This window comes from Lampetra planeri, chromosome 40 (assembly GCF_965212315.1).
Source record: "Lampetra planeri chromosome 40, kcLamPlan1.2.h2, whole genome shotgun sequence".
In the NCBI taxonomy this organism is placed as follows: Eukaryota; Metazoa; Chordata; class Hyperoartia; order Petromyzontiformes; family Petromyzontidae; genus Lampetra; species Lampetra planeri.
Genome location: NC_136146.1, coordinates 480,245 through 506,645, shown reverse-complemented (window position 1 = coordinate 506,645; position 26,401 = coordinate 480,245). Strand labels below are relative to the sequence as shown.

General features: G+C 46.4%; 1 protein-coding gene across 1 annotated transcript in view; it reads left to right on the top strand.

The window, feature by feature from the left end:
* The window catches only part of DOCK3 (dedicator of cytokinesis 3), a 181,873-nt gene extending 158,834 nt beyond the window's left edge, over nt 1–23,039 (top strand). Inside the window, exons 43-54 of the mRNA XM_078612853.1 lie at nt 566–652; nt 1,224–1,400; nt 2,800–2,883; nt 4,200–4,319; nt 5,049–5,149; nt 5,249–5,348; nt 8,036–8,120; nt 9,851–9,966; nt 12,131–12,221; nt 13,905–14,027; nt 14,998–15,080; nt 18,706–23,039. Coding sequence (XP_078468979.1) covers nt 566–652; nt 1,224–1,400; nt 2,800–2,883; nt 4,200–4,319; nt 5,049–5,149; nt 5,249–5,348; nt 8,036–8,120; nt 9,851–9,966; nt 12,131–12,221; nt 13,905–14,027; nt 14,998–15,080; nt 18,706–19,350 — 1,812 coding nt within the window. The 3' untranslated portion in view covers nt 19,351–23,039. The remainder of the gene's footprint in view (nt 1–565; nt 653–1,223; nt 1,401–2,799; nt 2,884–4,199; nt 4,320–5,048; nt 5,150–5,248; nt 5,349–8,035; nt 8,121–9,850; nt 9,967–12,130; nt 12,222–13,904; nt 14,028–14,997; nt 15,081–18,705) is intronic.
* The last annotated feature ends 3,362 nt before the right edge of the window (nt 23,040–26,401 follow it).

Here is a 26,401-nt window from a genome sequence, read left to right as displayed (position 1 = left end):
TTTTATTGGCCCCTGCTGTAGCTGCCCGGGTGAGGGCCTTATTCAGATCGTCTCCCCTGGAGTGGCAGCGGTGGCATTTGGCCTCGCCAAGGGAGGTGAAGAGAGGCCGCGGCTCGTCGCTGACCACATCGGCCCCACCGTGCGTGGGCCGGGCTATGCTGGAAACAAAATGACAACAATGATGGCCGCAAATTATTGTGCCGTTTCACGAGGAATCGGACGCACGGGGGTGTGCTCCATTTCCACTTGTGATTGAATAAACCGCTCAGCCTGTCAGCGTCAGTAGAGGCTGGCTTGAGCCTGTTCCTACGGGCCAATAGATGAATATCCGTGAGGCGTTATTCACGTAAATTTACTCCAGGAGAAAAAGCAACTGGAGCTATTTTAGTAAAATTTGAATGGTAATTGAATAACACCGAATATCTTCCAATCAGTTAATCTGATTTGAACCACTGTATTGTGAATAATATTTAGGAAATGTACGATTAATTCTTGTTGTTTCAAAAATATGAAACTAACAGATATTAAGTCCTATAATTGTCATTTTTTTCTTTTATAATCACAGAATCTCTGGGTTGAACGAACCACACTAATTCTCAAGCAGCCTCTGCCCGGAATATGCCGTTGGTTTGAAGTTGACAAGAGGGAAGTGGTGAGTCTAAAAATTATGAAATCCGTCGTACCTTGTTTTGTTTTAAACGAGGTGTGGTGTTCTTGTGGTTCCACAATAATACCTCTGTTTTGACAGTGCCAGGCCAGCCTGGCGCAGGTGAGGAGGTGCCAGATGGTTTTTCCACTGTATAAGCTGAGCCAAGCCGCTGACATGACACAGCAACGAGTCGAGACGCATGCAGATGCTGCGGTGACGCTGTGTCCCTGCAGTGTCCTGACTGACATCTCACACAGTGAACGCATCATATTCTCCGCCTCTGGCCCTGCTTGGCCCCGAGCGAGGTTCAGCTGTATTGTTAAGCCAATGTATCACAGTTTGGGTGCTCGCTCGGTAATGCAAATAATAGCCAGTGGAAAACCACCCGGATAAAAGGGAGCGCCCTGATTTGGCTCGGCTCAGATGCACCAGTGGAAAAGAGAGGCATAGGATACAGGACGACAACAACTTTGAGATGTGCTGCGTGGGAGGCGCGGTACAAATGTTACGTGATGGCTACGACAACGACGATGATGAAAATGATGCTGATGATTCGTTGCGCGGGCGATCGCAGGCGGAAATGAGCCCTCTGGAGAACGCCATCGAGGCGGTGGAGAACAAGAACACGGAACTGCGGCTGCTCATCGGGCAGTACCGCACTCAGCCTCCACACAACCTCAACCCCCTGAGCATGTGCCTCAACGGCGTAATCAACGCGGCCGTCAACGGAGGCATCGCCCGATACCAGGAGGTCCCAATTCACCTTCAGTGCACCATCCTCGATGTGACGCAGTCCGGATCTCCGTGTCTTAGCGTCGCCAGTGGGGCCTAACCCCATCGTAAATTACGTCGTAGCATCGGATGGGTGGTGGCTGGGCCCAGTTGTAGCTCGTTCGCCGCTCGCTGCACGGCTTCGCGATTATAGATGCAGCGGCCGCTCTCGTTAATCCTGGGGGTGTGAAATGTAAATGGTGTGTCCGTGCAATCGCTTGCGCACGCTACTGATGGCGAAAGGGCCTCGATTGAACCCTCGGGGATACTCACCGACCCCCACCAAACGTGGCGGTGCCAGTCGATTTAACGTGAACACGTTTATTCTCAGTTCAACACGTTGGCTTTCGCGACCAATATTATCCATAATAGAGGGTTTTTTTGGGGTTGGATCGCATAAATACAAATGTGTCGTTAAACCCGCCACCACCCGACAAAGCCAATTAGTAAGGTTTGTCACGTAAACAGAACGTGCTAATTCATTACTAGTTCAGCACACCGGTGTGTTGGAGAGTAAACCCACAACATTTACAATTCGAGCACAACGTTTCGTCAGTATTTACAACCAGCCTGATGATGCTAGTTTGTAATTACTGGCGACACAAAGCACTCGAATTGTAAATGCTGTGGGTTTACCCGTTTATGCTGTCGGGCGAACAGAGTCGGGGCAGATTGAATAGACGCGACCGACATTTCAACTGCTGTGCTGGGAGAACGAATTTACAGCGTGCTAACCATTTACACCCGGGGCAGCATCTCTTTACAGTCTGAACATAATTATTTAGCAAAATAAGAAATTATACTGGTAGGAACCTCCTGGTTACACCAGCCCACAGGGGATTATTGTGTCCGTCCGTCCGTCCGTCGTGCATCCCAAAAATGGGAGGGGTGGGGCTGGGTGGAGAGGGGAGTGTGGGGAGGGGTTGGGTGGGGAGGGTGGGGAGGGGCTGGGTGGGGAGGGTGGGGCTGGGTGGGGGGTGGGAGGGGTGGGGTGGGGCTGGGTGGGGAGGGGCTGGTTACCCCGTGGTGCCCATATATAACTCAACATTTAACCTACTCACGCCGGCTTGTGCCCGCCCTCACAGTCGGCCATTTTTGCGAAATACACCACGCCGCCATTGACCCTGGCCATTGACCGAGCAACCCAACGTTCCTACCATCTCCCTCCGCAGGAATGTGTTGAAAAAACGTAGGAAAATAGACAACGGAATGCACCTCGCCGTGCTGATTGCCCTTTGTTGTAAAACCCTGACGCTGAGCGCCTGCGCTATGGAGGTGACGGCTGTAATTGTTATTATCTTGAGTCAAGGGTGATGCGTGGCTTAAGTGAAAGCGATTTAATTAAAGGTGGGTTGTTTTTTTGCTTTGTCACCCGAAAGGCATTTTTCGACAAAGAGTACTTGGCAACCCACCCAGAAGACGTGGAAAAGATTGGCCGCTTAAAGGACGTGATGCTTGAGCAGGTACAATACCGCTGTTGCCCATGGGCGGCAATGCGGCGCAGCAGTAACACTCCTGCCTCGCAGCAAGAAGGACAAAGGTTTAATTCCCAACTCGGATGCATTTCTGCGTGTAGTTTATATGTTCTCGCCCCGTTCTGCATGGGATTCCTCCGGGGTTGTCTACTTACATCCTTGGGGCTCGCCTCAGTGCTTCCTCCCATGATCCAATAAAACACACAATGGATCTGGTATTGGCCTAAGATCCCAAAGCTGAAAAATGTCTTGAAATTTACTTAATTGAGATGAACAACAGTGTAATTATGATAACAATTCAAAGTGCACTATTATGTACGATATAATTATGTCATTGGGTCTTGGGGCTGTCCCAAGACCATCAAACAAAGACGATCACAGCATTGCGCTCATTCAGATGCGCTTCTGCGGCCGTCTGGAATGCTCTTCCTTCCGATATTAGGAAGTGACTGGAGCTGTGCACGTTTAAATCTAGATCGAAAACGTATTTCTTTAGAATAGATGTTTTGTGTTTAGTTTGTTATCCTTCCCCCGCACCTCGGATTAGCACGGTTAGCGACATACTGTGTGAAAGAAGTTCAACTTACTTACATACATGTCCTACTGTGTTGTTCTTTCACGAGTGGTGTGATTCCTGTGGCCAGCAATTCATATGCAGCGTTGTCTCACCACATCCATTCCTAAGATAAGTATTCAGATTCATTGGAAATTAGTCATTTGGCTCACCGTTGTGTCGAGCAATTGGTATGGGAATTTACAAGAATCAATTCATTGTTCAAATCGCATTGTAATTTATTTTAACTGGTGCATCAAGAATCTAACCAAAGTTTTATTTTCGGTCAACTCCATTGAATCAAGCATTGGCATTGGGACTCAATAGATAACAAGAGTAAATATGTGGCGAACAAAAGAAAGCTCGCCAAAAGAAAAATGGCTTGACAGTTTGTATCGTTTGACACGATAATTATGGTAAGTACGGTTAGATGACTGGCAGACCCACCACTTGTACTTCAGGTCACCACCTGCCCTGGTTTTCCCAGAATCATCCTTGCCCGGCCACCTTTGTCTTCCCTCTACCGATATTTACACTCCATTCTAGCTATTTCATTCAGTCTAATTCGACTTGGGTTGAGTCCCAGGACCGGTTCAGGCATTCGTCACCGATGTTGGCCACGAGTGGGAGTCAAACTTGTGTCGCTGGGTTCGTCGCACGGTGCAATTAACCCCTACATTTCTGATCTCCGCGATTCACACACTCGCACACACGCACGGTCCACGTGACGAGCCATTGCTGTTCCGTCCAGGTGTACATCCTTGGGGCTGGCCTCAGCGTCCACGAGCGATTTGTACACCCGGAGATGCGGCCCCTACACCGCAAGCTCCTGGAGCAGTTCCAGATGATGAGAAGCAGCCTGGCCAGTCAGGTTCGTTCGTTCTATCCACCACCGGAGTTTCCCGCCACGTGCTCCATTTAGTGGGAGCATTTGAACACATTTCAAGCATGCCACTTACTGCCACGCCACGCTACTTCCCCACTCCACAAGTAAGCGAACAAGTCTCAGCACGGGCAGGAGGATATCGGAGGGTAAAGGTGGCGGCAGCTTTGGCCCAACCTTTTGGAAAGTTTAAGCGAGCCGTATAATGACAATAATTTGGTCTTTTGCGCCATTCTCATAGCGCAAGGCTATCACTAAGGCGCGATGTTTCACAGTCCGAGTCTCGTCTGCCAGACGTGGGCGACGTTGCTACATTGTTTTTTTTACCCAATTAAGTAATTTGTACAGAATTTTTTAAAGGTAGTAAATTTGACACCAGCAAACTTTACCGTATCTTTTTTTGGAATAACGTCACGGATTTGTGACGTCCAATGTGAACAAGACGGCTCTTATGCGTGGTAAATTACACCCGCAGTGTTAACCAGGGCGGCCCTCGAGCTTGAACCACGAACCTCTGCGACAAGCGGCAAACGCACCACCGCTCGGCCATGTCACCATGCACATAGCTCCATGAGCACAAGCGGGTCGTGTTTAATCGCAACCCGATGCGTCGCGACATGCCTACAATTAACATTGGGTGTTAAAAAGAAAAAAAATATCCACGCATTTACAGCACTTACTGAATTACTTCTTTTCTCTTTTGTTTTCCACATTCAGGACTTAATGTCCATGGGCAGAATCAGTCCGGCGTTTGCCGCAAGCTTGGGCCAACCCAATGTGTTTTCCCCAAACAGCATGAAGATCTTCAACCGACAAAGGTCAGTATGGGTCAGCGATTCCGCGCTTGAAACTCAATCCTCGGCGGCTCGTTTCCGGTCATCGTCCTTACAGGAGGCTGTGTTTTTTGCACCTTACAGCTCGCTCAGCCTTCCAGGATCAAATCGCGTTTCATCATCTTCACTGTCGTCCCAGGCTTCTGCCGAGACTGGGAACATGGCAGCCCTCTCCGACAGCCTGGTACGTACAGTAGCACACCAACGAACGCGATCACCGCCACGTCCCTCGTTATTTGTCGATGTCGCTATGTTGACGCACGTCACAAACCAAGGTTGCAAGCGTCAATGCGTCCGCTCTGTCCGTTCCGTGGTGTCACGATAACTGACCACCAAAGATTACAAGTCCATCAGCCTATAGGACCCTTCGAACTATACTTTTCCAACTGCGTTTGTTTAAGCAGACAAATTGCACCGCCGGTTTTTACTTTCTAAATTTCATCACCATCGTTTGTGTTGGTCCAAAGGGCCCATAAGCTGTTGTACCTAAATGTGTGTTTTTTAATGTTTCAACTAAGATTGAAAGCGATAATGCATCCTGTCTGACCATCTATCCATTAATTTGTCTGCCTGCCTGTTTGTCTGTTGGGGGGTTCCCAATTACTCTCATCAAGATGCGAGGGTGTTATAAGCACCCTTAGAAGAATAGCAAAACACAGCAGAGCTCTCACATCCATGGACAGGGGGTGGGAACATGTCAGAGGGAGGAGAGGAGGCAAGGAGGGATTAGTTGAGAGGAGGGGCCAGGGAAGGTTGGAGGAGGAGCAGGGGGAGGCAGAGAGGAGGAGGAGAACAAGATGGTGGCCGAGACTGGGAGTACCACGTGTGAATAAAGAGAACCCTTCCCCGTATCATCATCAATTAGACCTCCTTTGCCAGTACCAAAATATTATTATTGGGTTTTTCACCTTTTTTCTGGCAACAAAACTGCAACCTTTTTACGAGGATTCATGTCTTCATTAACCACAATACTTGCTGTCAAAATGCAAACAAAAAACATCCTGTGATAATATATGCATTTTTCGATTTAAAGCTTTCGTGACTGCAGGGATTCATCTTCTTGGTTCTTTCGGTAAAGTCACGTAGCAGGGAAATAATAAAATAATAAAAATAAAACATAATCAAATACAATTCTCACGACGTTTCGGCCACAACGCAAGCAGCCGTCCTCAGATGAAGAACAGGTCTGTCGGAAAGACAGCCTTTGCCAGTACCAAAATATAATAATGATGTAGATGCTTACCCCGAGCCTTCATTACTCTGATAGTGCATTGTCTTTGAGCTGTACGCCTTTTGGCGTCCTCTGGCCGAGCACCAATTGGGTCGAGGCTCAAAAGAAAGCCGTCCCTTGGTGTGGACCAATCAGTTTCAAGGACAATGCATATATTATCATAGGATGCTTTTGTTTGCATTTTGACTGCAAGCATTGTGGTTAATGCAGACATGAATCCTTGTAAAAAGGTTTCAGTTTTGTTGCCAGAAAAAAGGGGAAAACCCCTATTATTACAGTAGCAGCTGTTATGGCAGTAGCTGTTATAGCCGAAGATTTTACAGCGGTAAAAAGGGGAAAACCCCAATTATTATAACCTTCCCCGTTTTGTTGTGCCTCTGTGTTCCTTCTTACCAAGATGTCCCAATCGGAACGACATTTAGCCTCAACTGTGTTGATATCAGGGACTTACCCAATAGAAAAGCAGCCAAATTCATCAAAGCATTGCCCAAAACCCGTGCTCGTCAATCAGCGCCAGATAATATATTTATTAGCAACTTTGCAAACGCAATTGCGAGGACAGATACTTGTCATCTCCCGTACTGGAAATAGATACTTCTGCGGACAAACGCGTGTCGAGAAACGTTTCAAAATCCATGCGTTTGCATGATTCTTCTTCCTTGTTTTGAATCCTCGTTATCTGAACGGCTGTGCTGAAACACGTGTCTGCATTATGCTCACCATTACGTCTGCCGCTCGGTCGTACGAGTGGATTGTTCCTCGGTTCAGGTTGTGTTTCTACCCAGGGTAATTGTTGTGATTAGTCGTGATTAATAATTGAAGTTTTTATATTTTTAATGAATGATGGCTGATATTCCACACTCCATATTTCTTCTCTGCCGTTTGGCAATATGCCTACTTATGCATCATATTAACTGGGATTTGTCTATTAATGTCAGCCCGTGCTGCAATGGACTCTAAAGAAATGCTCTTTAAAGCTCACAACGCACAAGCAGAGTGCCTTAGCGATAGCTTTTGCGTGATAAGAATGGTAATGCCGCAAGTACAAACTACTTACAAAAAATTGATACTCATGCTGCCCAAGGTTGTGATGTTTTACTTTGCTATGAGACTTGAAGAGATTTCACATTATAGCATTCATCAAAATAAGCTAACACCGGAATTTTGAAAAGTCGCAGAAATTATGGGCGCCTAAAAAAAACTGCTTGCACATCCGCACGTGTCATCATCATCATCATCTTCTGCCAATGTCCACTGCTGGATTAAGACCTCCACACTTCATCGCCTTCACTCACAGCCTGGCGATGCCACAGAACAACAAATGAAGGGACAGAATGTCGCAAGCTAAACGGAGCGTTAGGACGACATTATGATGCAACTATCAGTTCTGACACGAGATGATTATAGTTGAACTAAAAACTAAACTTTTTTTTATTTTACCAGATAGGGCCCTCTGAGCTATATCGTTATTTTTCAGAAGTGGCCTGGGCCACAAATTATAGCTCAACGAAGTGGCTTACCATCATGTGGAAATTTGATAGCAGCCAAATACTCAGTGTAACGATGACTACTAACTACGGCTGCTCCCACAGTGACTAACGCAGCGCATCCGTTGGCTTTGTTGCTTTCTTCCTCTACAGCAGCCAAGCTCTTCATCTTCAAGTTTGAGCTCAGCCCACTCCGTGTCCGCACACATCATCAGCTCCGCTCCGTGCAGCGCCAGAGGTGACGAGTCCACGCTTCACACCTGCAGTGGTATCATCTTGGGGCTCCACGGTGGCGAGATGTTAACTACCTCACGACGTTTCGGAGGCAACACAAGCTTCCGAAACGTCGTGATTTTTATTTAATTTTTTATTTTACTTTTATTAATTTTAATTTTTTACCTACGTGACTTTACCAGAAAAAACCTAAGAATATGAATCCTTGCAGTGACGAAAGCTTCAAATCTAGAGTTAACTACCTCGCCTGGTATACAGGATGTCGTGGGTTCGGTGCCGTGTTCTCATCGTGGTCGCGCGGCGTTTTCTCCGGATCCTCCGGTTTTTCCCTCCACATTTACAAACGTGCTTTGAGTGTATTCGGCTGCTATAAATTTCCGTACGATAAGCCTCCACACGCTGTTGAAACCGAGCTATACAGCTCAGTGGGCCTTACCTGGTAAAATTGAAATAGTTTAACACGTAGGCTTTCGCGACCAATATTATTTCATAATAAACGTTTTTGGGTTAGATCGAGTTATTTATAAATGTGTCGTAACCCTCCACCACCCGACACGGCCAATCAGTAAAAAAAGTGTCACGTTGACAAAAGACAAATAGTTCACTACTTTAGCCCACCGGTGTGTTGAAGAGTGAATCCACAACATTTACAATTTTTGAGTAGTACGACGTTTCGCTGCTAATTACATCAACCAGCATCATCGGGCAATTTGCCAGAATAGTGAAGCCCTCCACCTGCTCCCGTCTTAAATAGAGCAGCAGGGTGACGTCATCATTCAACCCAATTAGGTGCAGAGATCAGAGAGACATACAGAGTTGTCTCTTTCTGCTTGTGTGCTGTCTGTGCGTCTCCGTGTCTGTGTTTTGTCTCTCTCTCAAATTTAGTTCTACCTGATGACGATTGCCTGTGTTGCAATCGAAACGTCGCACTCTATTATTTATTTTCTTTCTACGTGACTTTACCGAAAGAACCAAAGAGTAAGCACGGGCCTATACGTTTGTTTCATCAAAGCTATGTATTTGTTAACTTACTTTTTTTTAATTATCATTGAGAACCAAAGGGGTGCAATGCTGCAGTAAAGGTTAAGAACCACTGATATCGAGGGTGAGCTCACACTAGTGGAGGCTCTTTCTGCCAGAACTCGCGTGAGCAAACGAACACGCAATTACAGGGCTGCACCTTTTTTTTCCCTTTTCCCCTGTGGCACACCATTCTTTTATTTTACTTCACTTCACAAGAGCCCGGTAGAAAGCGTGAACCGGAACAAGGCAAGGGGGTGCACAAATTCCGCAGACCCGAAGTCCCCCAAACTTGGTGTTCCTGGGTGTGCTGGGTGTAAGGGGATTGGGTGAAGATTGGTCTCATTGCCCCATCACTCACGTAGGGCACTGCGAGCGGGGATAGAGGGTTTTTTGTTTGTTTATATGGGGAAGGGAAGACGAGGGAAGATGGACAAAATTAAGGGGGGAAATGGGTGGACGGAGCGCCGGGCGGGTAAAACATAGCGAGTTGGCATAGTACGGGGCACAGATGGTGCATCGGCCAGTCATCTCAGTAAGTCAACCCATGGCACCTGCTGAGTCTGTCCCGTGACGTTGCCTTAAAAGTGCACATAGCCTGGCACAAGCGCCGTGGTGACATCACCACCACTTAGTGACGAATTGCAGTTGTTGTCATTGTTGTCGTTGCACCGTGAAAACAACGCGCCGGCGTGTGTCGATGCGTCGATGAAGGCTCGCCCATGCTGTCGGACAAGTACCGCCACTGCCGCGACCCCACGGGTCTCTCGGCGCTGATGCGAGACCGTCCGTGCAGCGCGGTCTTCCCTGTCATCTCTGAGCACGGCCAGGTGAGGATCTCGGCCTAGTCCCCCCCCGCTCTCCCCCCCGCTCTCCCGCCCCCCCCCGCCCCCCCGCTCTCCCGCCCCCCCCCGCCCCCTCCCGTGCTTGGCGTTGCCACCTCCTGGGCAGAGGTCGCAAACGGGGTTTGATTCCCTACCCGTACCCGTACCCTACCCGAAATGAGTGACAAACCTCTACTCACCAGTGACTCATGGTCTACCCGTACCCGGCCGCACCAGGGTCGAAAACGGCTACCCGTACCCGGCCGGGGTAGTCGGGTAGGGTACGGGTATCGGGTACCCGGTTGCGACCTCTGCTCCTGGGTGCAGATAAAAACGAAACGTGCGAAGAGTGGGGCACTGCTTGTAATGCATTGTCTTGGGTGGTGTGTGTTGTTGTTGTTGTTCTTGTTGTCACCACGGGCGGAGTTTGCGGGAGAGCAACGCCCTCTCCAAACTGGATACCTTTATTAATTTATTTTGAGGGGTTTATAATTAAGATGTTTTGTGATGAATTCATTATATACGCCCGCGATTCCTGATGTGAGGGACAAAGCGAACCCCTGCACCCCGCCCGCCCCCCCAGCAAATATGGAAGTCAAACTCTGCCCATGATTGGCAAGCAACTGACAACGAAAGGGACGTTTAATGTCCTGGATAGGGAAACAAATGTTCATGGTCAGCTATTGATTTTCGCTGATATCATTTTAATTATTAGTACTGCTACGCATGCCATGGCTCACTCGGGCTCCATTTAGTGACGTGATGAATTCTCACTGCTCAGGATTGAGATTTTTACTATTTAATGATGATGGCTGTTCAGCCTCCTGTCCTCCACTGCTGCTAGACTGACCGCTTTCCAATTTGTATCAGACTAACTTTCTCCTGGTTGACGGTGTGACACAAGAGAGTGCGATAAGTAGGATTTGGTCCTAACTATATTTGGAGTTTGCATGTTCTCCCCGTGGTCACATGGATGGTTTCTCTGGGTCCTCCGGATTTTCCCTCCACATTGAAAAACATGCATTGCGATTATTTCGATTATTTTGCTGCTATACATTTCCACATGATGAGCCAATTACTTGAGCTAACATGTTTTTGCCAGGTCGCTTCTGAAAAATAAGTTAAAACCTCAGTGGGCTTTACCTGGTAAGATAAAAAAAAATAACTTAGTTTTCTTTGTATCTTTTAACTGATTAGTCTACGTTTCCTATACTTTTCGTATCATTTGTTGTGGCAACGTTCTGACGCCGTGCCCCTACTGGAAATCTGTGAAAAAGAGCTTTATAGCCCATCGGATTCCTCCATTACAAATATATATTCTGATTCTAAATTGCCACGAGCCTTCGCACATGATGCCTGTCTCCGCAGTCGCGGTTTGTCTGGTAGTTTTGAGGGGTGGTTGGGGCCAGAGTCCAAGCATTCCTCCAGCACCAGGGCCTTCAGTCAATGACCGTGGCTCACAGGAGGCTAGTCGTGCATGCACCGATCGTCAAAATTAAGATTTGAATTGGAAATGAAAGTCCTTCTTTGCTCTGAAGGAGGACCATTGCCCAAATTGTCACCTTTTGTATATGTGTTCCTTTTACGGCCACAGTGTGACAATTGTGTTGATATTATTGGTTCTTTAGGTAAAGTCACGTAGAAGGGAAATAATAAAATAATGAAATATAAAACAATAAAAATTCTCACGACGTTTGAACTGCAACACGAGCAATCACCATCATTATTATTATTTCCCTATTATTTACCTTCTACGTGACTTTACCGAAAGAACCAAGAATATGAATCGCTGCAGTCACGAAAGCTTTAAATCAAAATTGTGTTGCTATTTCGTTGTGGACCACTGCCAACACAGCATCACCACATAATTAGTTAAATTGACAACAGTGAAATTACAATCAACTTTTAACAAATCGCAATGCTCAAGTCCATCAATCAAAATCCAATTTCCAAGCCCTTCTTGCCACTTTCTATTATTGTCTGTTTCATAGAGAACCATCGAACGTATGCTTTGCGTCTCGCTTGTATTGCCCGTTTCGTATGTTCTATTTTAATCCGTACCGCCCGGCTTGTTTGTACTGCAGGTGGTCACTCCTTCACCTCGCTGCAGCCTTTATCTCGTTTTGAATTATCTGCTTGTTGGCGCTGTTCTCTGTCGGTTCGATTCCAGCAGCCACCGGCGATGCACAGGGCTTTAATCCAGCAGGTGACAGGATCAGGAAAACTCTCCAGTGATCCTAACCTCTCCATGGCTGAGCGCGGTGAGTAGAGAAACAAAGACGAGCGTGAATATACGTACGGTGGCTGAGGATATGCTGATGACAACAAATTAGTGCAAGCCAGTATTTAATATCCACGTATGATAATAATGATTCAATTTCTCTAGCGCTTCTCATCAAGCGCTGTACAGGACACAGCAGCAACAGCAGACACTCAGCAGAATTACTCTTTGGTTCTTTCAGTCACGTACAAATAAAATAAATAATAGGATACACAACGTTTCGATTGCAACACAAACAACCGTCATCAGGTGTGAAAGAATGCAAGCTCCGAGAGAGACACACATATATAGAGAGAGAAACACAGACACGGAGAGAGACATACACAGAGAGAGAGACACACATGGGGGAGAGACGCACAGAGAGACACACGCACAGAGAGAGACACACACAGAGACACACAGAGAAAAAACGCCTCTTTGGAGAGGCATTATATAGAGAGGGGGGTGGGACACAGAAATAAGCAAGTCAATGAGAGCGGCAGGGTGAGCTTCAAATCAAGTTTTTACACAGCATAATAAATATATCATGAATACATTTTAACAATCCATTTACTGCATGCACTAAAAGTTTAATTAGCGGATGGTATGAATAGGTTTTAAGACTCATTTAAAAAAGAATTCCACAGGCTCAGAGAGATCCTGATATCTTGTGGAAGAGTGTTCCATAGCCTGGGAGCTACACGGAAAAAAAACTCGGTCACCCATATCCCGAAGTCTCGACCTGGGAAATGTATCCTGAGTGTGCTACCGGCATCATGTAATGACTTGAAGTATCCATTCGGAGCTCTCACAGGGCAGTGATAACCTTCCTGTTACTGGTAGGAACGAAGTGGACCAGACCACCAATAGATTAATGTGTCCGTCCGTCCGTCTGATTGTCCGTCTGTCCGACAAGATGGCCGCCCGCTCCCCCTGTGATCTGTGAACTAAACAAGATGGCCGTCGCTTCCGGCGCCTCACGGCGAAACTTTAAACTTCGCTTCAAATTTACTTTATTGAAACGCAGCACGTTTTTTTAACACAGAGACAAGATACATTTATCCCAGGACTCAACAAATTGATCGTTTGGAAATGAAAGACTACGAGTCTTTAAATCTCACAGCGTTTCTTGTCAAAACAAACACTTTTAATTAACGTTACACTAGAATACAGTATTTTTTTCTTTAACTCCTCTATACCCGGTCGATATCCCTGTACCGGTACTAAGTATTATTCCTACCAGCCCACCCCGCAGGGTCCTGTTATAGAATAACCCATGGAAGTGGATATCACAGAACTACCCCTGAGATCCCTTCAAGTAACCTCCAATCCACACGAGATGGCAAGGCCTCTCCCGTGGGCTCTGCCATAAGAGGAGTGTTCTTCGCATGACAGCAGTCGAAACCCATGTTTAAATTCTCAGAGCGGGATTTTTTTCCCAATGAAATACAGTTGCAAATTTAATAGGGTCGTTTCTTTGGTGCAATCATTGGAGCCCAGGCTGAGAACCGTCAGCTCACTGCATTTGAGCCACGAACCGTAAACAACTATTCATAAACTCTCTAGAGTGGTGCAGAATCGTTATACGGTTGGCTCTCAGGTCCCCTACGCTGATCTGAGATGGATCACAAGGCAACGTTGCACCACACCGTCGGTGGTTGACGCCGATCCTCAATTGTTGCAGCTGTCCCAGCGGCGCCCAGCAGCTGGAGTCTGGACAGCGGCACCAGGGACATGTCCATCTACATGAAGAGCAAGGGGTCTGTCCTGGGGCCTCCTCCCGTGCCCCCCAGGGTCGGACACCCCGGTAAATGGGCGCACGTGTGACACGCGGAGTGCTTGCCACAAATGAACACACAATACCGTGTTGATCTCGTCAACGGCTTTTGGCTAGCCGTCGAACAAAGATGGCCACCACATCACGTGCTGTCAGATGGGCGATATTAAGAAGCCACTGGAGCTATGCACTTTCAAATCTCGATCGAAAACTAATTTCTTTCGAAGTGCTTTTTATGTTTAGTTTGTTGTCCTTCCCCCACACCTCCGATTAGCACGGATGGCTACATACGGTGCGAAAAAAGTGCAACATACAGTACGTACATCAGTGGTGTCGACACGGCTGAGCATCAGCGCGTTTGCCGCTTGTTGCAGAGGTTTACCGTCAAAGGCCCCGGCCTCCTCGGTTAACCGTAATGTACCACGCGACGTTTTTGAAACCGAGCCAACGAAGTGTTCAGAATATTCCTTAGCAGACCACTCAATTGGATTAACCATTTGCAACGTCGGCTGCCCTGTGGGCAGACTCACGCCCTCCTGCAGACGGGTGTTGTGGTCACCTTGCACCGCGCAGGGACAATCTGCCATTAAATGCACCTCCGATTAGCATGGTTGGCTACGTACGTCACGAAAGAAGTTCAACATACATACATAGATTAGCAGGTTCTCTGGGCAAAAAAAACCACTGCAGGTTGAGACGTATCGTTAGCTTTGTGGGCACAACATGATGATAATAATTGTATTTAAAAACAGCATCGTTGATGAAAATCACGACTCAAAACGCTGTAGAATTTGTAACGAGCACAAACGAGTGGGAAGGCACCCAGAACCGGCGCCAAGAGCAATCAACTGAATATTATGAATGCAATATTTATTATTAGTATGCATATCAGCCCCAGGTCTCCCGCGCACCCGCGAATCGAGCCAAAGTCTTACCTGGCGTCGGCGCGATGGAACCGTTCACGTCAAATGATTTATCGCCTGTGAATTCTCTGTCCCAGGAATGCTCCCCATTGGGTTTGAGGCGTTCCACCAGCAAATCACTGACATTCCCCCAGCACTGCCCATGCGTAACCTACACAAGGTACGTGTGTCTGCAGTCGGAGACCAAAATTGTAATCGTAGCGACTGATGGTTAAATCTTCTGACTCATCGTGGACATCACCCCTCCCAATTGCCCTTGCCGTGATTGTGACCGCGTTTGTTTCGCATTGCCCCCCGTTGTCATTTGTCGCCGTCACCATTCGTGCGGCGGCAATTTACCGGTCGTCGCTACCGCACCTTTTAACTTACGCGCATTTGCCATAATGACTTCTAGATTTGAAGCTTTCGTGACTGCAAGGATTCATACTCTTAGATTGTTTCGGTAAAGTCACGTAGGTAAAAAATAAAACATTAAATTAAAATTAATGAAAGTAGGTAAAAAATCAAGCATTAAATTTAAATTAATAAAAGTAATTTTAATTTAATGTTTTATTTTTTACCTACGTGACTTTACCGAAAAAACCTAAGAGTATGCCATAATGACATTGCGTTCACGGGTCCATGAGAACATTATCATGCTTTCTTGATCGTACGTGGTTGATTGTGTGCTAATGCGGGACAATATTGTTATCGTATTGTTATGAACAAACAGTACATCTTAAAGGCTTTGTCCATGCGGTAATAACTAACTGCAATGTAATTATTAGAATGATTTGTTGATCTGACTCATTACCGAACAAAAATTGCCTTTCGGTGGTTTGGTGGCTCAGTGGACTGGACCTCAATGCCTCCGGCAAGGTTCTTTGCTACCATCTCTGGGACCCTGGCTTCTGCTCAGGCTCAGGCAGGAGCGACAGGAGCCAATTCTACTCTGGTAGCTGCTCAAGTATCTCGCGCGTGCACCGAGTCCATGTCGTAAAGCCTTCTCCCCAAAAAAGTTTCGTATCGACCCCCCCACCTCCTCAAACCGGTGTCGTCAGCTTTTGCCATGCTTGCTGAGCAATGGGAAATCGATGGAAGGAAATTTCATTCCTCTCCCCACCCCCCACCCCCCACCCCCGAAAAAAAACTTTTGGAAAGAAAGTAACACGGTCTGCTTTCCTAACATCTCGTGGTGGCGAGATGTGAACTCCCTCGCCTGGTATGCGGGAGATCGATCCCGACCCTGCCGCCTGCTGTATATTTGGAGTTTGCATGTTTTCTCCCCGTGGTCGTGTGGATTTTTCTCCGGGCCCTTCGGTTTTTCCCTCCACATTTGGAATCAACGTGCATTTCCAGTATGTTTGGCTGCGATACATTTACACGTGATAAGCCACTTCGTTGAGCTACCATTTGTGGTCAGGTCGCTTTGGAAAAAGAGCTATATAGCTTCGTGGGCCTTACCTGGTGAAATAAAAAAAAATAGTTTGATAGTTCTCATAAACGCAATAAGTTGCCCTGAGTGTTTTCCTGGTCCTATTCAGCTGGCCCGGTTCACATATTTCACCGTACCTCACTCTGTGTCACTCCATTGCATCGTGCTAAGACCATGCCCACAGAATCACCAGACCTCACTCTGTTAGTGTCTGACGAAGGGTTAGGAGAGCTGGGAAGTGAATTGTTTCAAGGCCCTTTCAAGTTGGATCAGCTTTCTCATCGGCAGAGTGTCAACCATCCACGCCCCTCCGCAGCCCACACAGACACATTGTGGACGTGGGCGGTGCCCTGCTCGTTCACGGCTCCCGGTCGTCAATATGTAGATTGCAGACAGGGTCCCAATTCTAGATTTGAAGCTTTCGTGACTGCAAGGATTCATACTCTTAGTTTATTCGGTAAAGTCACGTAGGTAAAAAAATGAAATTAAAATTAATAAAAATAAAATAATAAAATAATAAAAAATAACGACGTTTCGTAGGCTTAACGGGACAGGGTCCTGTTAAGCCTACGGTCCGTGTACCACCGTGTAATTAAAGGTTTCACCGTCGGTATAATCGGAATTTACGTCACCTCGCTGAAGAGAGAAAACCGCAGACTCCAAAAATGCCATGAGTTTTATCCAAAATGCCGTGGCTGTCTATTAGGCATGCCTAGACAAGTTGGGGGCTTTTAGACACCCGTGACACCCACGGTGGCTGCTGCGCGCATGCTCCAGATGCAGAGGTCGCAAACGGGTTTTGATTCCTTACCCGTACCCGTACCCGGCCGCACCAGGGTCGCAAACGGCGACCCGTACCCGGCCGGGTACGGGTAGCCGTTCCCTACCCGTACCCGTACCCTACCCAAAATGAGTGACAAACGGCTACTCACCAGTGACTCACGGCCTACCCGTACCCGGCCGCACCAGGGTCGCAAACGGGTACCCGTATCCGTACCCGGCCGGGTACGGGTAGCCGGGTATCGGGTAGGGTACGGGTATCGTGTACCCGGTTGCGACCTCTGTCCAGATGAGACACCCACGTCGAGTTATATCCAACTTCGAGCACATAAAAGCATATATCGGCCTGCAGAACACCATTCCTTTGTCTTTATTCGTATACTCCTGCGGCAGGAGAATTGATTCGTTAACATTTATGGCTGCTGTCAATAAGTGCCAACTGTTTTGTGACCATGGTGTAGCATAATAATTGTTATTCTCGGGTTTTTTCGGTACTTGATGCAGCAATCGTGCTGTGACGGTTCCACCTAAAGACGAAAGCTTGTGTTGCCTCCGAAACGTCATGATTTTTATTTTATTTTTATTTTATTTTACTTTAATTAATTTTAATTTTTTACCTACGTGACTTTACCGAAAAAACCCAAGAATATGAATCCTTGCAAATCACGAAAGCTTCAAATCTAGAAATAATATTTTTTTTTTTACCCTTTTATCTGGCAACAAAACTGACACCTTTTTTACAAAGAGTCATGTTTGCATTGACCACAATACCTGCAGTCGGAATGCAAATAAAAAGCATAACTCTGATAATGTATGCACTGTCCTTGAAATTGATTGGTCCACACCCAAGACAGCTTTCTTTAGAGCCTAGTCTCACATGGTGTTGGACCAGATGACGCCAAAAGGCGCACGCACAAAAAAAAGGTGTCAGTTTTGTTGCCAGATAATAGGGTAAAAAAACTATTATCATATTTTGTTATTGGTAAATGAGGTTCCAATTGTGTCATGGTGTAGCAATTAGCGAATTTGGCCCTTGGTAAACTTATATTGTGTTTGCGTCCAACTGCATTACACTGGCCCTGGAATTCCAGCGCGGCCTGCAAATGTTTCGAAGCAAAAGCTATCGCGTGCGATACTGCGCGTAACAATCCTGCCAGAGAACTCTGCGAGCATGCAGGGGCCTTCACACGACACGCGTTCCGGGTGTGCATGTCCACACGTTTCTCTGTCCTGCTGCAGCACGCTTGCACACGCAGGGATGTATATTCACCGGCTGTAATTCAAATCCAACACTTTCTGTACGTGATTAGAAAAAAAAACCCCGTAATAACGTGGAATGTGTGCCAGCTGGAAACAAATAGAAATAATAAGATGCAAAGGTGTGTGCGACTCACGAACAGCATGACGAGGTTAAGTGCATTCTACCAGCAACGTGGCGGCCACACGATATGCACGCAAGACAGCGGCAGTCGTGCCTATGTGGAGTTCGTGAGCGCACCTTTGCGTGCTGTTATTTACACCAGCTGCAAACGAGCGACGAGACGGAGGGAGAGAGAGAGAGAGAAACGAGGACCGGTTGCTTGTGCCACAGATGTCCCTGCGTTCGCTGGCGGGCTCGCCGACGGGCCAAACGACAGCCGCACGCGACCTCAACTGCAGCCACTCCACCCTGTCGGCGAGCGCCAGCAGCGGAGTGTCCTCGCTCAGCGACTGCGTGTCGCTCGCGGGGGGAGCGGTAGCGCCCGGCGCGACACCCCAGGGCGGTGAGGTCCCGCCGCTTAAGGACGAGGCCTCCCCGCCAGAGCCCGACTCGGGCGCCCAGCCGCCGGGGCCGCAGCACCAGCGGCACAACAGCGGCGGCAGCAGCAGCAGCCACCACAGCCACCACCATCACCACCACCACAACAGCAACCACCACCACCAGCAGCAGCAGCACCAGCAGCAGCAGCACCACCACCACCACACGCACCCACACCACCGGCAGCACCCACCGCAGCCCCCTCGTAGCCGCTCGGAGCCCAGCACGGTGGGGCAGCGGCCCACCACGCCCCGCGCCCGGACACCGCAGCCGTGCCGCGACGGCGCCGGGGGTGGCGGCAGCTCCAACCGCAGCGACAGCAACGACAGCAACGACAGCTCCCCGAGCAGCAGCGGCGGCGGCAGCAGGCCCAACACCCTGCCCAAGGCCAAGACGCTGTCGCCGCAGACGTCGATGTACAGCGAGAGCCACCTGTGAAGGCGCCGCGTAGAATTAGAGAGGAAATGTTAAATCCGGCGGTGACGGGAGAGCGCGCTGTCGATCCAGATCGGTCCCGTGAATTTCAGACGGTTCGTCATGCGCCTCTTGATTTAAGCCACAGTTAAAAGGTCTGGGTTGTGCCCCGTGATTACGTCCTTGCGCCAACTTTTGGTGAGAAGGGCCTCGGCTAGAGCAAGCTCTAGTGAGCCCCTTCTCGAGGGTGTTTTTGGCCTGCTCTTCCATGCTGCCTAGATGTCTTTGGATACGTGGGAGTACCCACACTTTGTTCCACCGCACGCGGCCTGACGATCGACTAACCGCGGTGTGACCCATTCATGCAGGTGGGTGGACAAATGTGGGGGGGATTTGCGAAACTTGCCCCGTCATTTCAACTTTAACCACAGTGCTCGCGTAAATTTACCGCACGAAGGAAAGATGGGTTTATGTTTTTGGTTACTTCTTTGACGAATGTAGTTGTAGAATTTATAGGTATAAGCATAGGGCATGAGGTTTATTTATTAGTATTTCTGTCATGAAATATTCATGGTAGGTTTTTTTTTTATGGCCAGATATGGACAAGGTTGAATAATAAAAACAGAATGTGTTCAATAAGAAAGCACAGCATGACTTGTGGCGAGAATCAATAATCTGCTGAATTGTTTCATAAAAAAAGTTGCCTTCTCCGAGTGGACCTTGTTAAAAAAAAATATCAAAAGGAAAAAAATACCACAGGTACGCAAAATTTAGTTAACATCATCAAGAGCAAAACATTTCTGTGAACCCGATACTGCCGGTTTTGTGTTCACATTTGTTCACGAGTATAAACACTGTAAAAAATCGAGTGAGACATTTGCTCAAAATGTAAAAAAAAAAGCTTGCACCTTGAATGTTAGTAAATATTAGATTGTTTTCTCTCCGGCAGATCCGCCAATTCTCCCTTACGCGTGTCACCGTTAATATGAGCTCCCTCTTCACCAATGCTTTTCTTACAGCGGTAATGCACTCGTTCATGGTGTCGCTGTCTGTGCGCGGTCGGCTACGTACGGTGCGAAAGAAGATCAACGTACGCTGTTCTCGATACAAGTGAGAGAGGTCTGGGTTTTTTTCGGGTTTGTGTTTTTTCCGAATGCTGCTGGCGCATCACAACGAGGAGAGAGGCAAGAGCCTGGAGGTAGACAGACAAGGCGCGGAATGGTTTCGTGTCGTTTGCATGCATTGCGCTGTGTTCATCCTGCGATGTTGCAGATTGCCTTTGAGCGTAGATCTCTCTGTGGCTTTTCTAAGTTGGTGTACGTCGTCTGCGTCTGCTGCTGCTGTGCTTGCAGTAGCGGGAGTAGAATCAATTTAAACATGGTGAAACATGCTTCGTGGGTTAACGTAAGACTCTTATAAACCTAATTGTGGTTGTGGTAAAAAAAATTCTAAACATGTTTTTACATATTTTTTCGTGTTTTAAGTTTAATACCTGAAAAGTTCCCAGATGATGGCGAACGTTTAATTATTTATCATTATTATTATCATCACGTGTCATTTTTACCACTGGTAAAAACGTTAACAATTGCTTTTGTATTTTAAAGTGGTTAAAAAGTGGTATGAGTTCATCAGGTTGTGTAGTAGTTGCTATTGTTCAGCCACTGAACTCTGAATATAACTACTGAGCTTGTAATCACGTGACTTGGCAGTGGTTAGGGGTACTGTAAAAATTAACAGCGTTCTATTCTAGATGGTAAGCTACTTCAGAGTTTATTTCCCACACGAAACAGGGCTCTAGAAATGTTTTCTAACCAGTGTTTATCATGTCATTAGTGGTATGTTTGAGTTTGCGTGTATTCTTGATTTATGTTTTAAATATACATTGCTAAATGCATTATAACATAAACTTTGAGCAGTGAACATAATAAAAAATTGGGTTGGGTAGAGTGAATTCATGAGATCGTAAAGTAAACGGCACTTTAAATTTGTGTAACATTTTTTATGCAAACAAGAAGAATTTATAAAGAAAAACATCTATTTACTTTGTGTCATGGTTTTAGAAAAAAAATTGGTGTCGCATTTTATTCACTGGCCATGACGGGTGTAACGATTCGGGGCCCCCTCGCGAATCGATTAATTGTCTGTGATTCAGAATCACGATTCGATACCATAATCAATTTGTTTTGTAACATTGCAGTGAATGTAGTGGCCTCTCGTGGCTGCAACAGTCACATGAACCCATGGCCACATGCAACATAAACTATTGGTTAAACGTCAACAACAACATCTACGTATGTCAACTTTAAATCATTAGTCATGGAATCGATGCATCGTTACACCTCTCCTAGCCACACATCCATTTGAGTAGCAATCTATGAGTAGTTTTATCAAGCATTCATTCAACCTACATCTCTTTAAGAGGGATTCAACGTATTCTCTGTTTGCGTGACACATTCTACTATACACCGTCCTTTAATTAATATTCCTATGTCAACGAAATCGCAACATTTAAGTTTTAGTTAAAATAAATGATTGTAGTACGACCTTAAAACTGTAACCCAAAAAATATTGTGATATTAACAATCAAATTACTGGGTTAAAGTTAGTGATCACGTCCCGTATGCTGAACCTTTTGTATACCTACTTGCCCAGTGGAAGTGGACTGAAATTTGTACAGAAATGTTTGTAACCCTCTTTCTGCATTGCTGTACATTTTTATCTGCCTGGTATTCGCTTAACATGACTAGTTTGCAGTGACGTCTAAGTGAATATGCAGTAAATTGGTGCATGTTCCGTGCGGTTAACAAAAGCATTTATTGTACAGTATAGTTTTACGTATATTCTGCACTTTGTTAAAGGTTTCTACAATGTTATCGGCAGGGCAAAGAGGAGCAATGGTTTAACAACACCTCATTTCCTTTTGGAGTAAAAAACCTTTTCATTTATTTTTTTACATTAAACAGTAAAATCAAAACAAACAAAAACACAAGTGTGCATGAATGCTCGAATTTAAAACTGCCAAGACATTGGTTTTTACTCCAAACTTGAGTGTGATCACCCCCACCCCCTCCAAAAATGCATGTCAATGCTGACCTTCAAATGCAATCACATTTCCTCACCGCTATTTTTTTTTTCTCTCCAACTAAACCACAATTTGGCATGCACCAAAGCCAGCATTCACAGCTAATATGAAGTGCACATAATTTTGCAGTTTTTATTTTTAAGCGTTTTTTGGGTGGGCCCATTGTTTCACTTCTAGGCTCAGGGTGCCTCCGGCGAGTAGCACACACAGCGTCGTGTGTGCCACTGCACATTTCGACTGGGCCCTGCTGCTTGCGTCCTGGGCCCAGCATTGCGTTCACAATGCTCGAGTTGTACCCCCCTCCCTCCCCCGGCCCTCCCAACCATCTACCGTGCCATTGGTATCTAAGCCATTGACCTGATCGTAATCTCGCCCGCTGGTTCAAATTAATTCTCCATGGCAAGACATTTCGGATTTGACTTTTCGGATGCGTTTTACTAAACACGGTTCGTTGGGGCGGAGGACTGCTATGCCTGAGTGAGAGAGACATGAGAAGAGTGGAATATTTGTAAAAGATGACTGTTCGCTCGTGGGGAAAACAAAGAGTTGTATCATAACGGTGAGCTGTACAGTGCAGTAACTACTGTGTTATATCATAAATCTAATAAATCTTAGCAGGAATGCTGATTAAAAAAAATTGACCTTTGCGCATGTCCATTGCAAGCGTACTGCTACCTAACCACCGCTTTCTCTCTGCGTGATCGTGGCTGGCCCTTTGTGGGTCCACTGCTGGATTAGGGCTTCTCCCACAGCGTGGGGTTAATAGGGGATAATTATTCGACCATAGTTGGCCGCGCTGATCAATGCCGGTAGACGCGGCAGCGTCTACGTGACAACAGAACTGTGGATGATGCTGCACTGCCCTCTGCTGCCCAAAAAGTGGCTCCACAAACTAAACTAAATGTAAACAAATTTTATTTCGCCAGGCAAGGTTCACTGAGCTGTAGAGATATTTTTTTTCAAAAGCGACCTGGCCATAAATCATAGCCACATTAAAGTGGGTTATCGTGTGGGAATGTATAGCAGCTAACTACATTACACGCATGCTCTTTATAAATGTGGAGGGGGAAACCGGAGGACCCGGGGAACAATACACGCGACCACAGGGAGATAGGGAGACACCGAAAACTCCAAATATACAGCAGCAGGCGTCAAGGGCGGGATCGAACCCACTACCCCCTGTATACCAGGTGAGGTAGTTAACATCTCCTAGCCACCGCAGCGCCCAAGCCCTTTGCATGGCAGTCGCCTGTCCCCCAGTACTCGACTGTATTGTACATTTCGATTTGAAGCTTTCGTGACTGCAGGGATTCATCTTCTTGGTTCTTTCGGTAAAGTCACGTAGAATGGAAATAATAAAATAATAAAAATAAAAATAATAAAATAATTCTCACGACGTTTCGGCCACAACGCAAGTAGCCGTCCGCAGGTGGAGAACAGGTCTGTCGAGGAGACAGAAGATTTGGCCAAGAGTCTCCTCGACAGACCTGTTCTCCACCTGAGGACGGCTACTTGCGTTGTGGCCGAAACGTCTTGAGAATTATTTTATTATGTTTTATTTTTATTATTTTATTATTTCCATTCTACGTGACTTTACCGAAAGAACCAAGAAGATGTATTGTACATAATTATATATCAAGTCTGACGAGATCTGGCGCAATCCGAGTAATTTGATTATTGGCGTTCTCGGGACACCGGTCTGCTATTTAAGGCCATGCTTAAGAGGTCACTGTGGTCCAATGCATTTGATGTCACCACACCTCCTTCCACCTGACAGATCACGTGTTGTCGATTCGACATTCGACCCCCTAGCTACACTCTCACATGAGCCACTTCAGGGAGGAATTTGGCCAAATCTTCCATTAATTCTAGATTTGAAGCTTTCGTGACTGCAAGGACTTATATTCTTAAGGTTTTTCGGTAAAGTCACGTAGGTAAAAATAAATAATAAAAATAAAAATTACAAATAATGATTTATTATTTTATTTCCATTATTTCTATTCTTTTTAATAGGTATTATTTATTTTTACCTACGTGACTTTACCGAAAAAAACCTAAGAGTACAAATCTTCCACGTTAGGCAGACGTCGTAGAATAGTTGGGAGTACCCACATTTTACTCCAACCCCACATCACCTAACAATCGACTAATTGTTGCTGTAGTTTGGTATAAATGGTCTACGTTCGTACGACAGCACCCTGTTCCTGTTGTATTGTCATTAATGAAGCGTGGTCATCCTTTGGAGACTTCTGCACCGTGGCAATTGTGGGACGTATGCCATTTGCTACCACATCACAAATGTGGACATTGACGAGTGTGCAAAAGAAGCGTGGCGAGAGATGCACGCTTGAAAGTCCACTTAGGGACTGGAAAATAAAGAATTGGATAACGGAGCACACATACTAGTTGGGAGACAATCCCGTTGGTTGCCGTGGCAAGTAAGTGGTCAATGAGGGCACGAGCCGCTTTAAGGAAGGATGACCGGTGATCGAGACGAACAGTACAGTTGGCTGCCAAAGTACGGTGCACACCCTCAAGGACATGGAACAGAGGTGGAGCAATCTTGATTTGAAGCTTTTGTGACTGCAGGAATCCATAAAAAGTTTTATTTTATATTATTTTATTTCTACCTACGTGACTTTACCGAAAGAACCAAAGAGTGTAAAGGTGGAGCAGTGAAGAAGAGACACCAGCAGGAACTGCATGGATTGTTGCATCGCGAAACCATTTCAATTACAAACAAATTTTTTTGGGACTGATTTTTGTGTTTGGTTTGTTGTCCTTCCCCCCCCTGCACCTTCAATTAGCACGGTTGGCTACGTACGGTGCGAAAGAAGTTCAACATACGTACATACAGATGGGGATGGCTTGGGATGTAATCATGGATGATAATGATGATGACTCAGGGCTACTGACACATTAAAAAAGCACCCTCCAATCCATTTTCTTTGCTTGGGGCAAGGAGACACTGACTTTAATAATTCATGGTCTACATAAGAGAAAGGTGGGAGTCCATTTACACCAACTTTCATGCGGATATAACTCTAGCCAGAATATATCACTGTGAGTACACGAAGGTTCTATTGTTGGGGAGAGTGTAATTCTGGACATAGAATTGAAAAGGATTACACTCCAATAAATGACTACTGTATACTGTAACTAGGAACCAGCATCAGTCGTAACCATTTGCTTTCAGCGTCCTGCTTGCTAAATGTAAGGTCAATATTTCACAACCGAGTCGACTGTATTTTAGATACCATTCAGGGGTAAGTCAACAGGGCTTGGCCGATCTCTGCCGTGAGACAGTGGGGGAATGTCCCCACTGGCTCGTCACCGCCAGCAGAGATGAGAAACGACTGCACAATACAATAAAACATCGCAGAGTCGGACTCGGCTATGTCATAATTCGGGGGTAAGCCGAAACGCTTCTAGACTTCAATACAATGTTAAACGGAAAAAAACCTAAGAGTATGAATCCTTGCAGTCATGAAAACTTCAAATCTAGAGTTAAACAAATTAAAAACGTAAACCAAAACAATGGCTTTGATGGAGCCACCAATTATGCAGTGCACCTCCGATTAGTACGGTTGGCTACGTACGGTGCGAAAGAAGTTCAACATCGGGGACATACATTGTGCGGTAGGAGATGGTGTGCGAGTTTACACAAGTAACCCTATAATATAAATAAATGCGTGCTGTCTACACAGTACGGGCAGATGGGCCCACCTCCTTCGTGAATGGAAACGTTAAAGACAAGCCACAGTAGTAGTGCGTTTGTGTCAAATGCAACGCAAAACTCTGAGCCGTTTACAAAACCGCGTGAAGTCTGCAGTCTTGCAACCGAGGAGGAGGAAGAGGAAAACCAACGCGAACTCTCCCCTGAAGAAGCGTCGTCGTGGTAGAGCAGACCTCGGCAGTGGCATTCAGCTCGTGGTCGTAGTGTAGTCACAACGCAAGAACAGAACGTCCTGCGCGTATCTGTTGTATGCATGT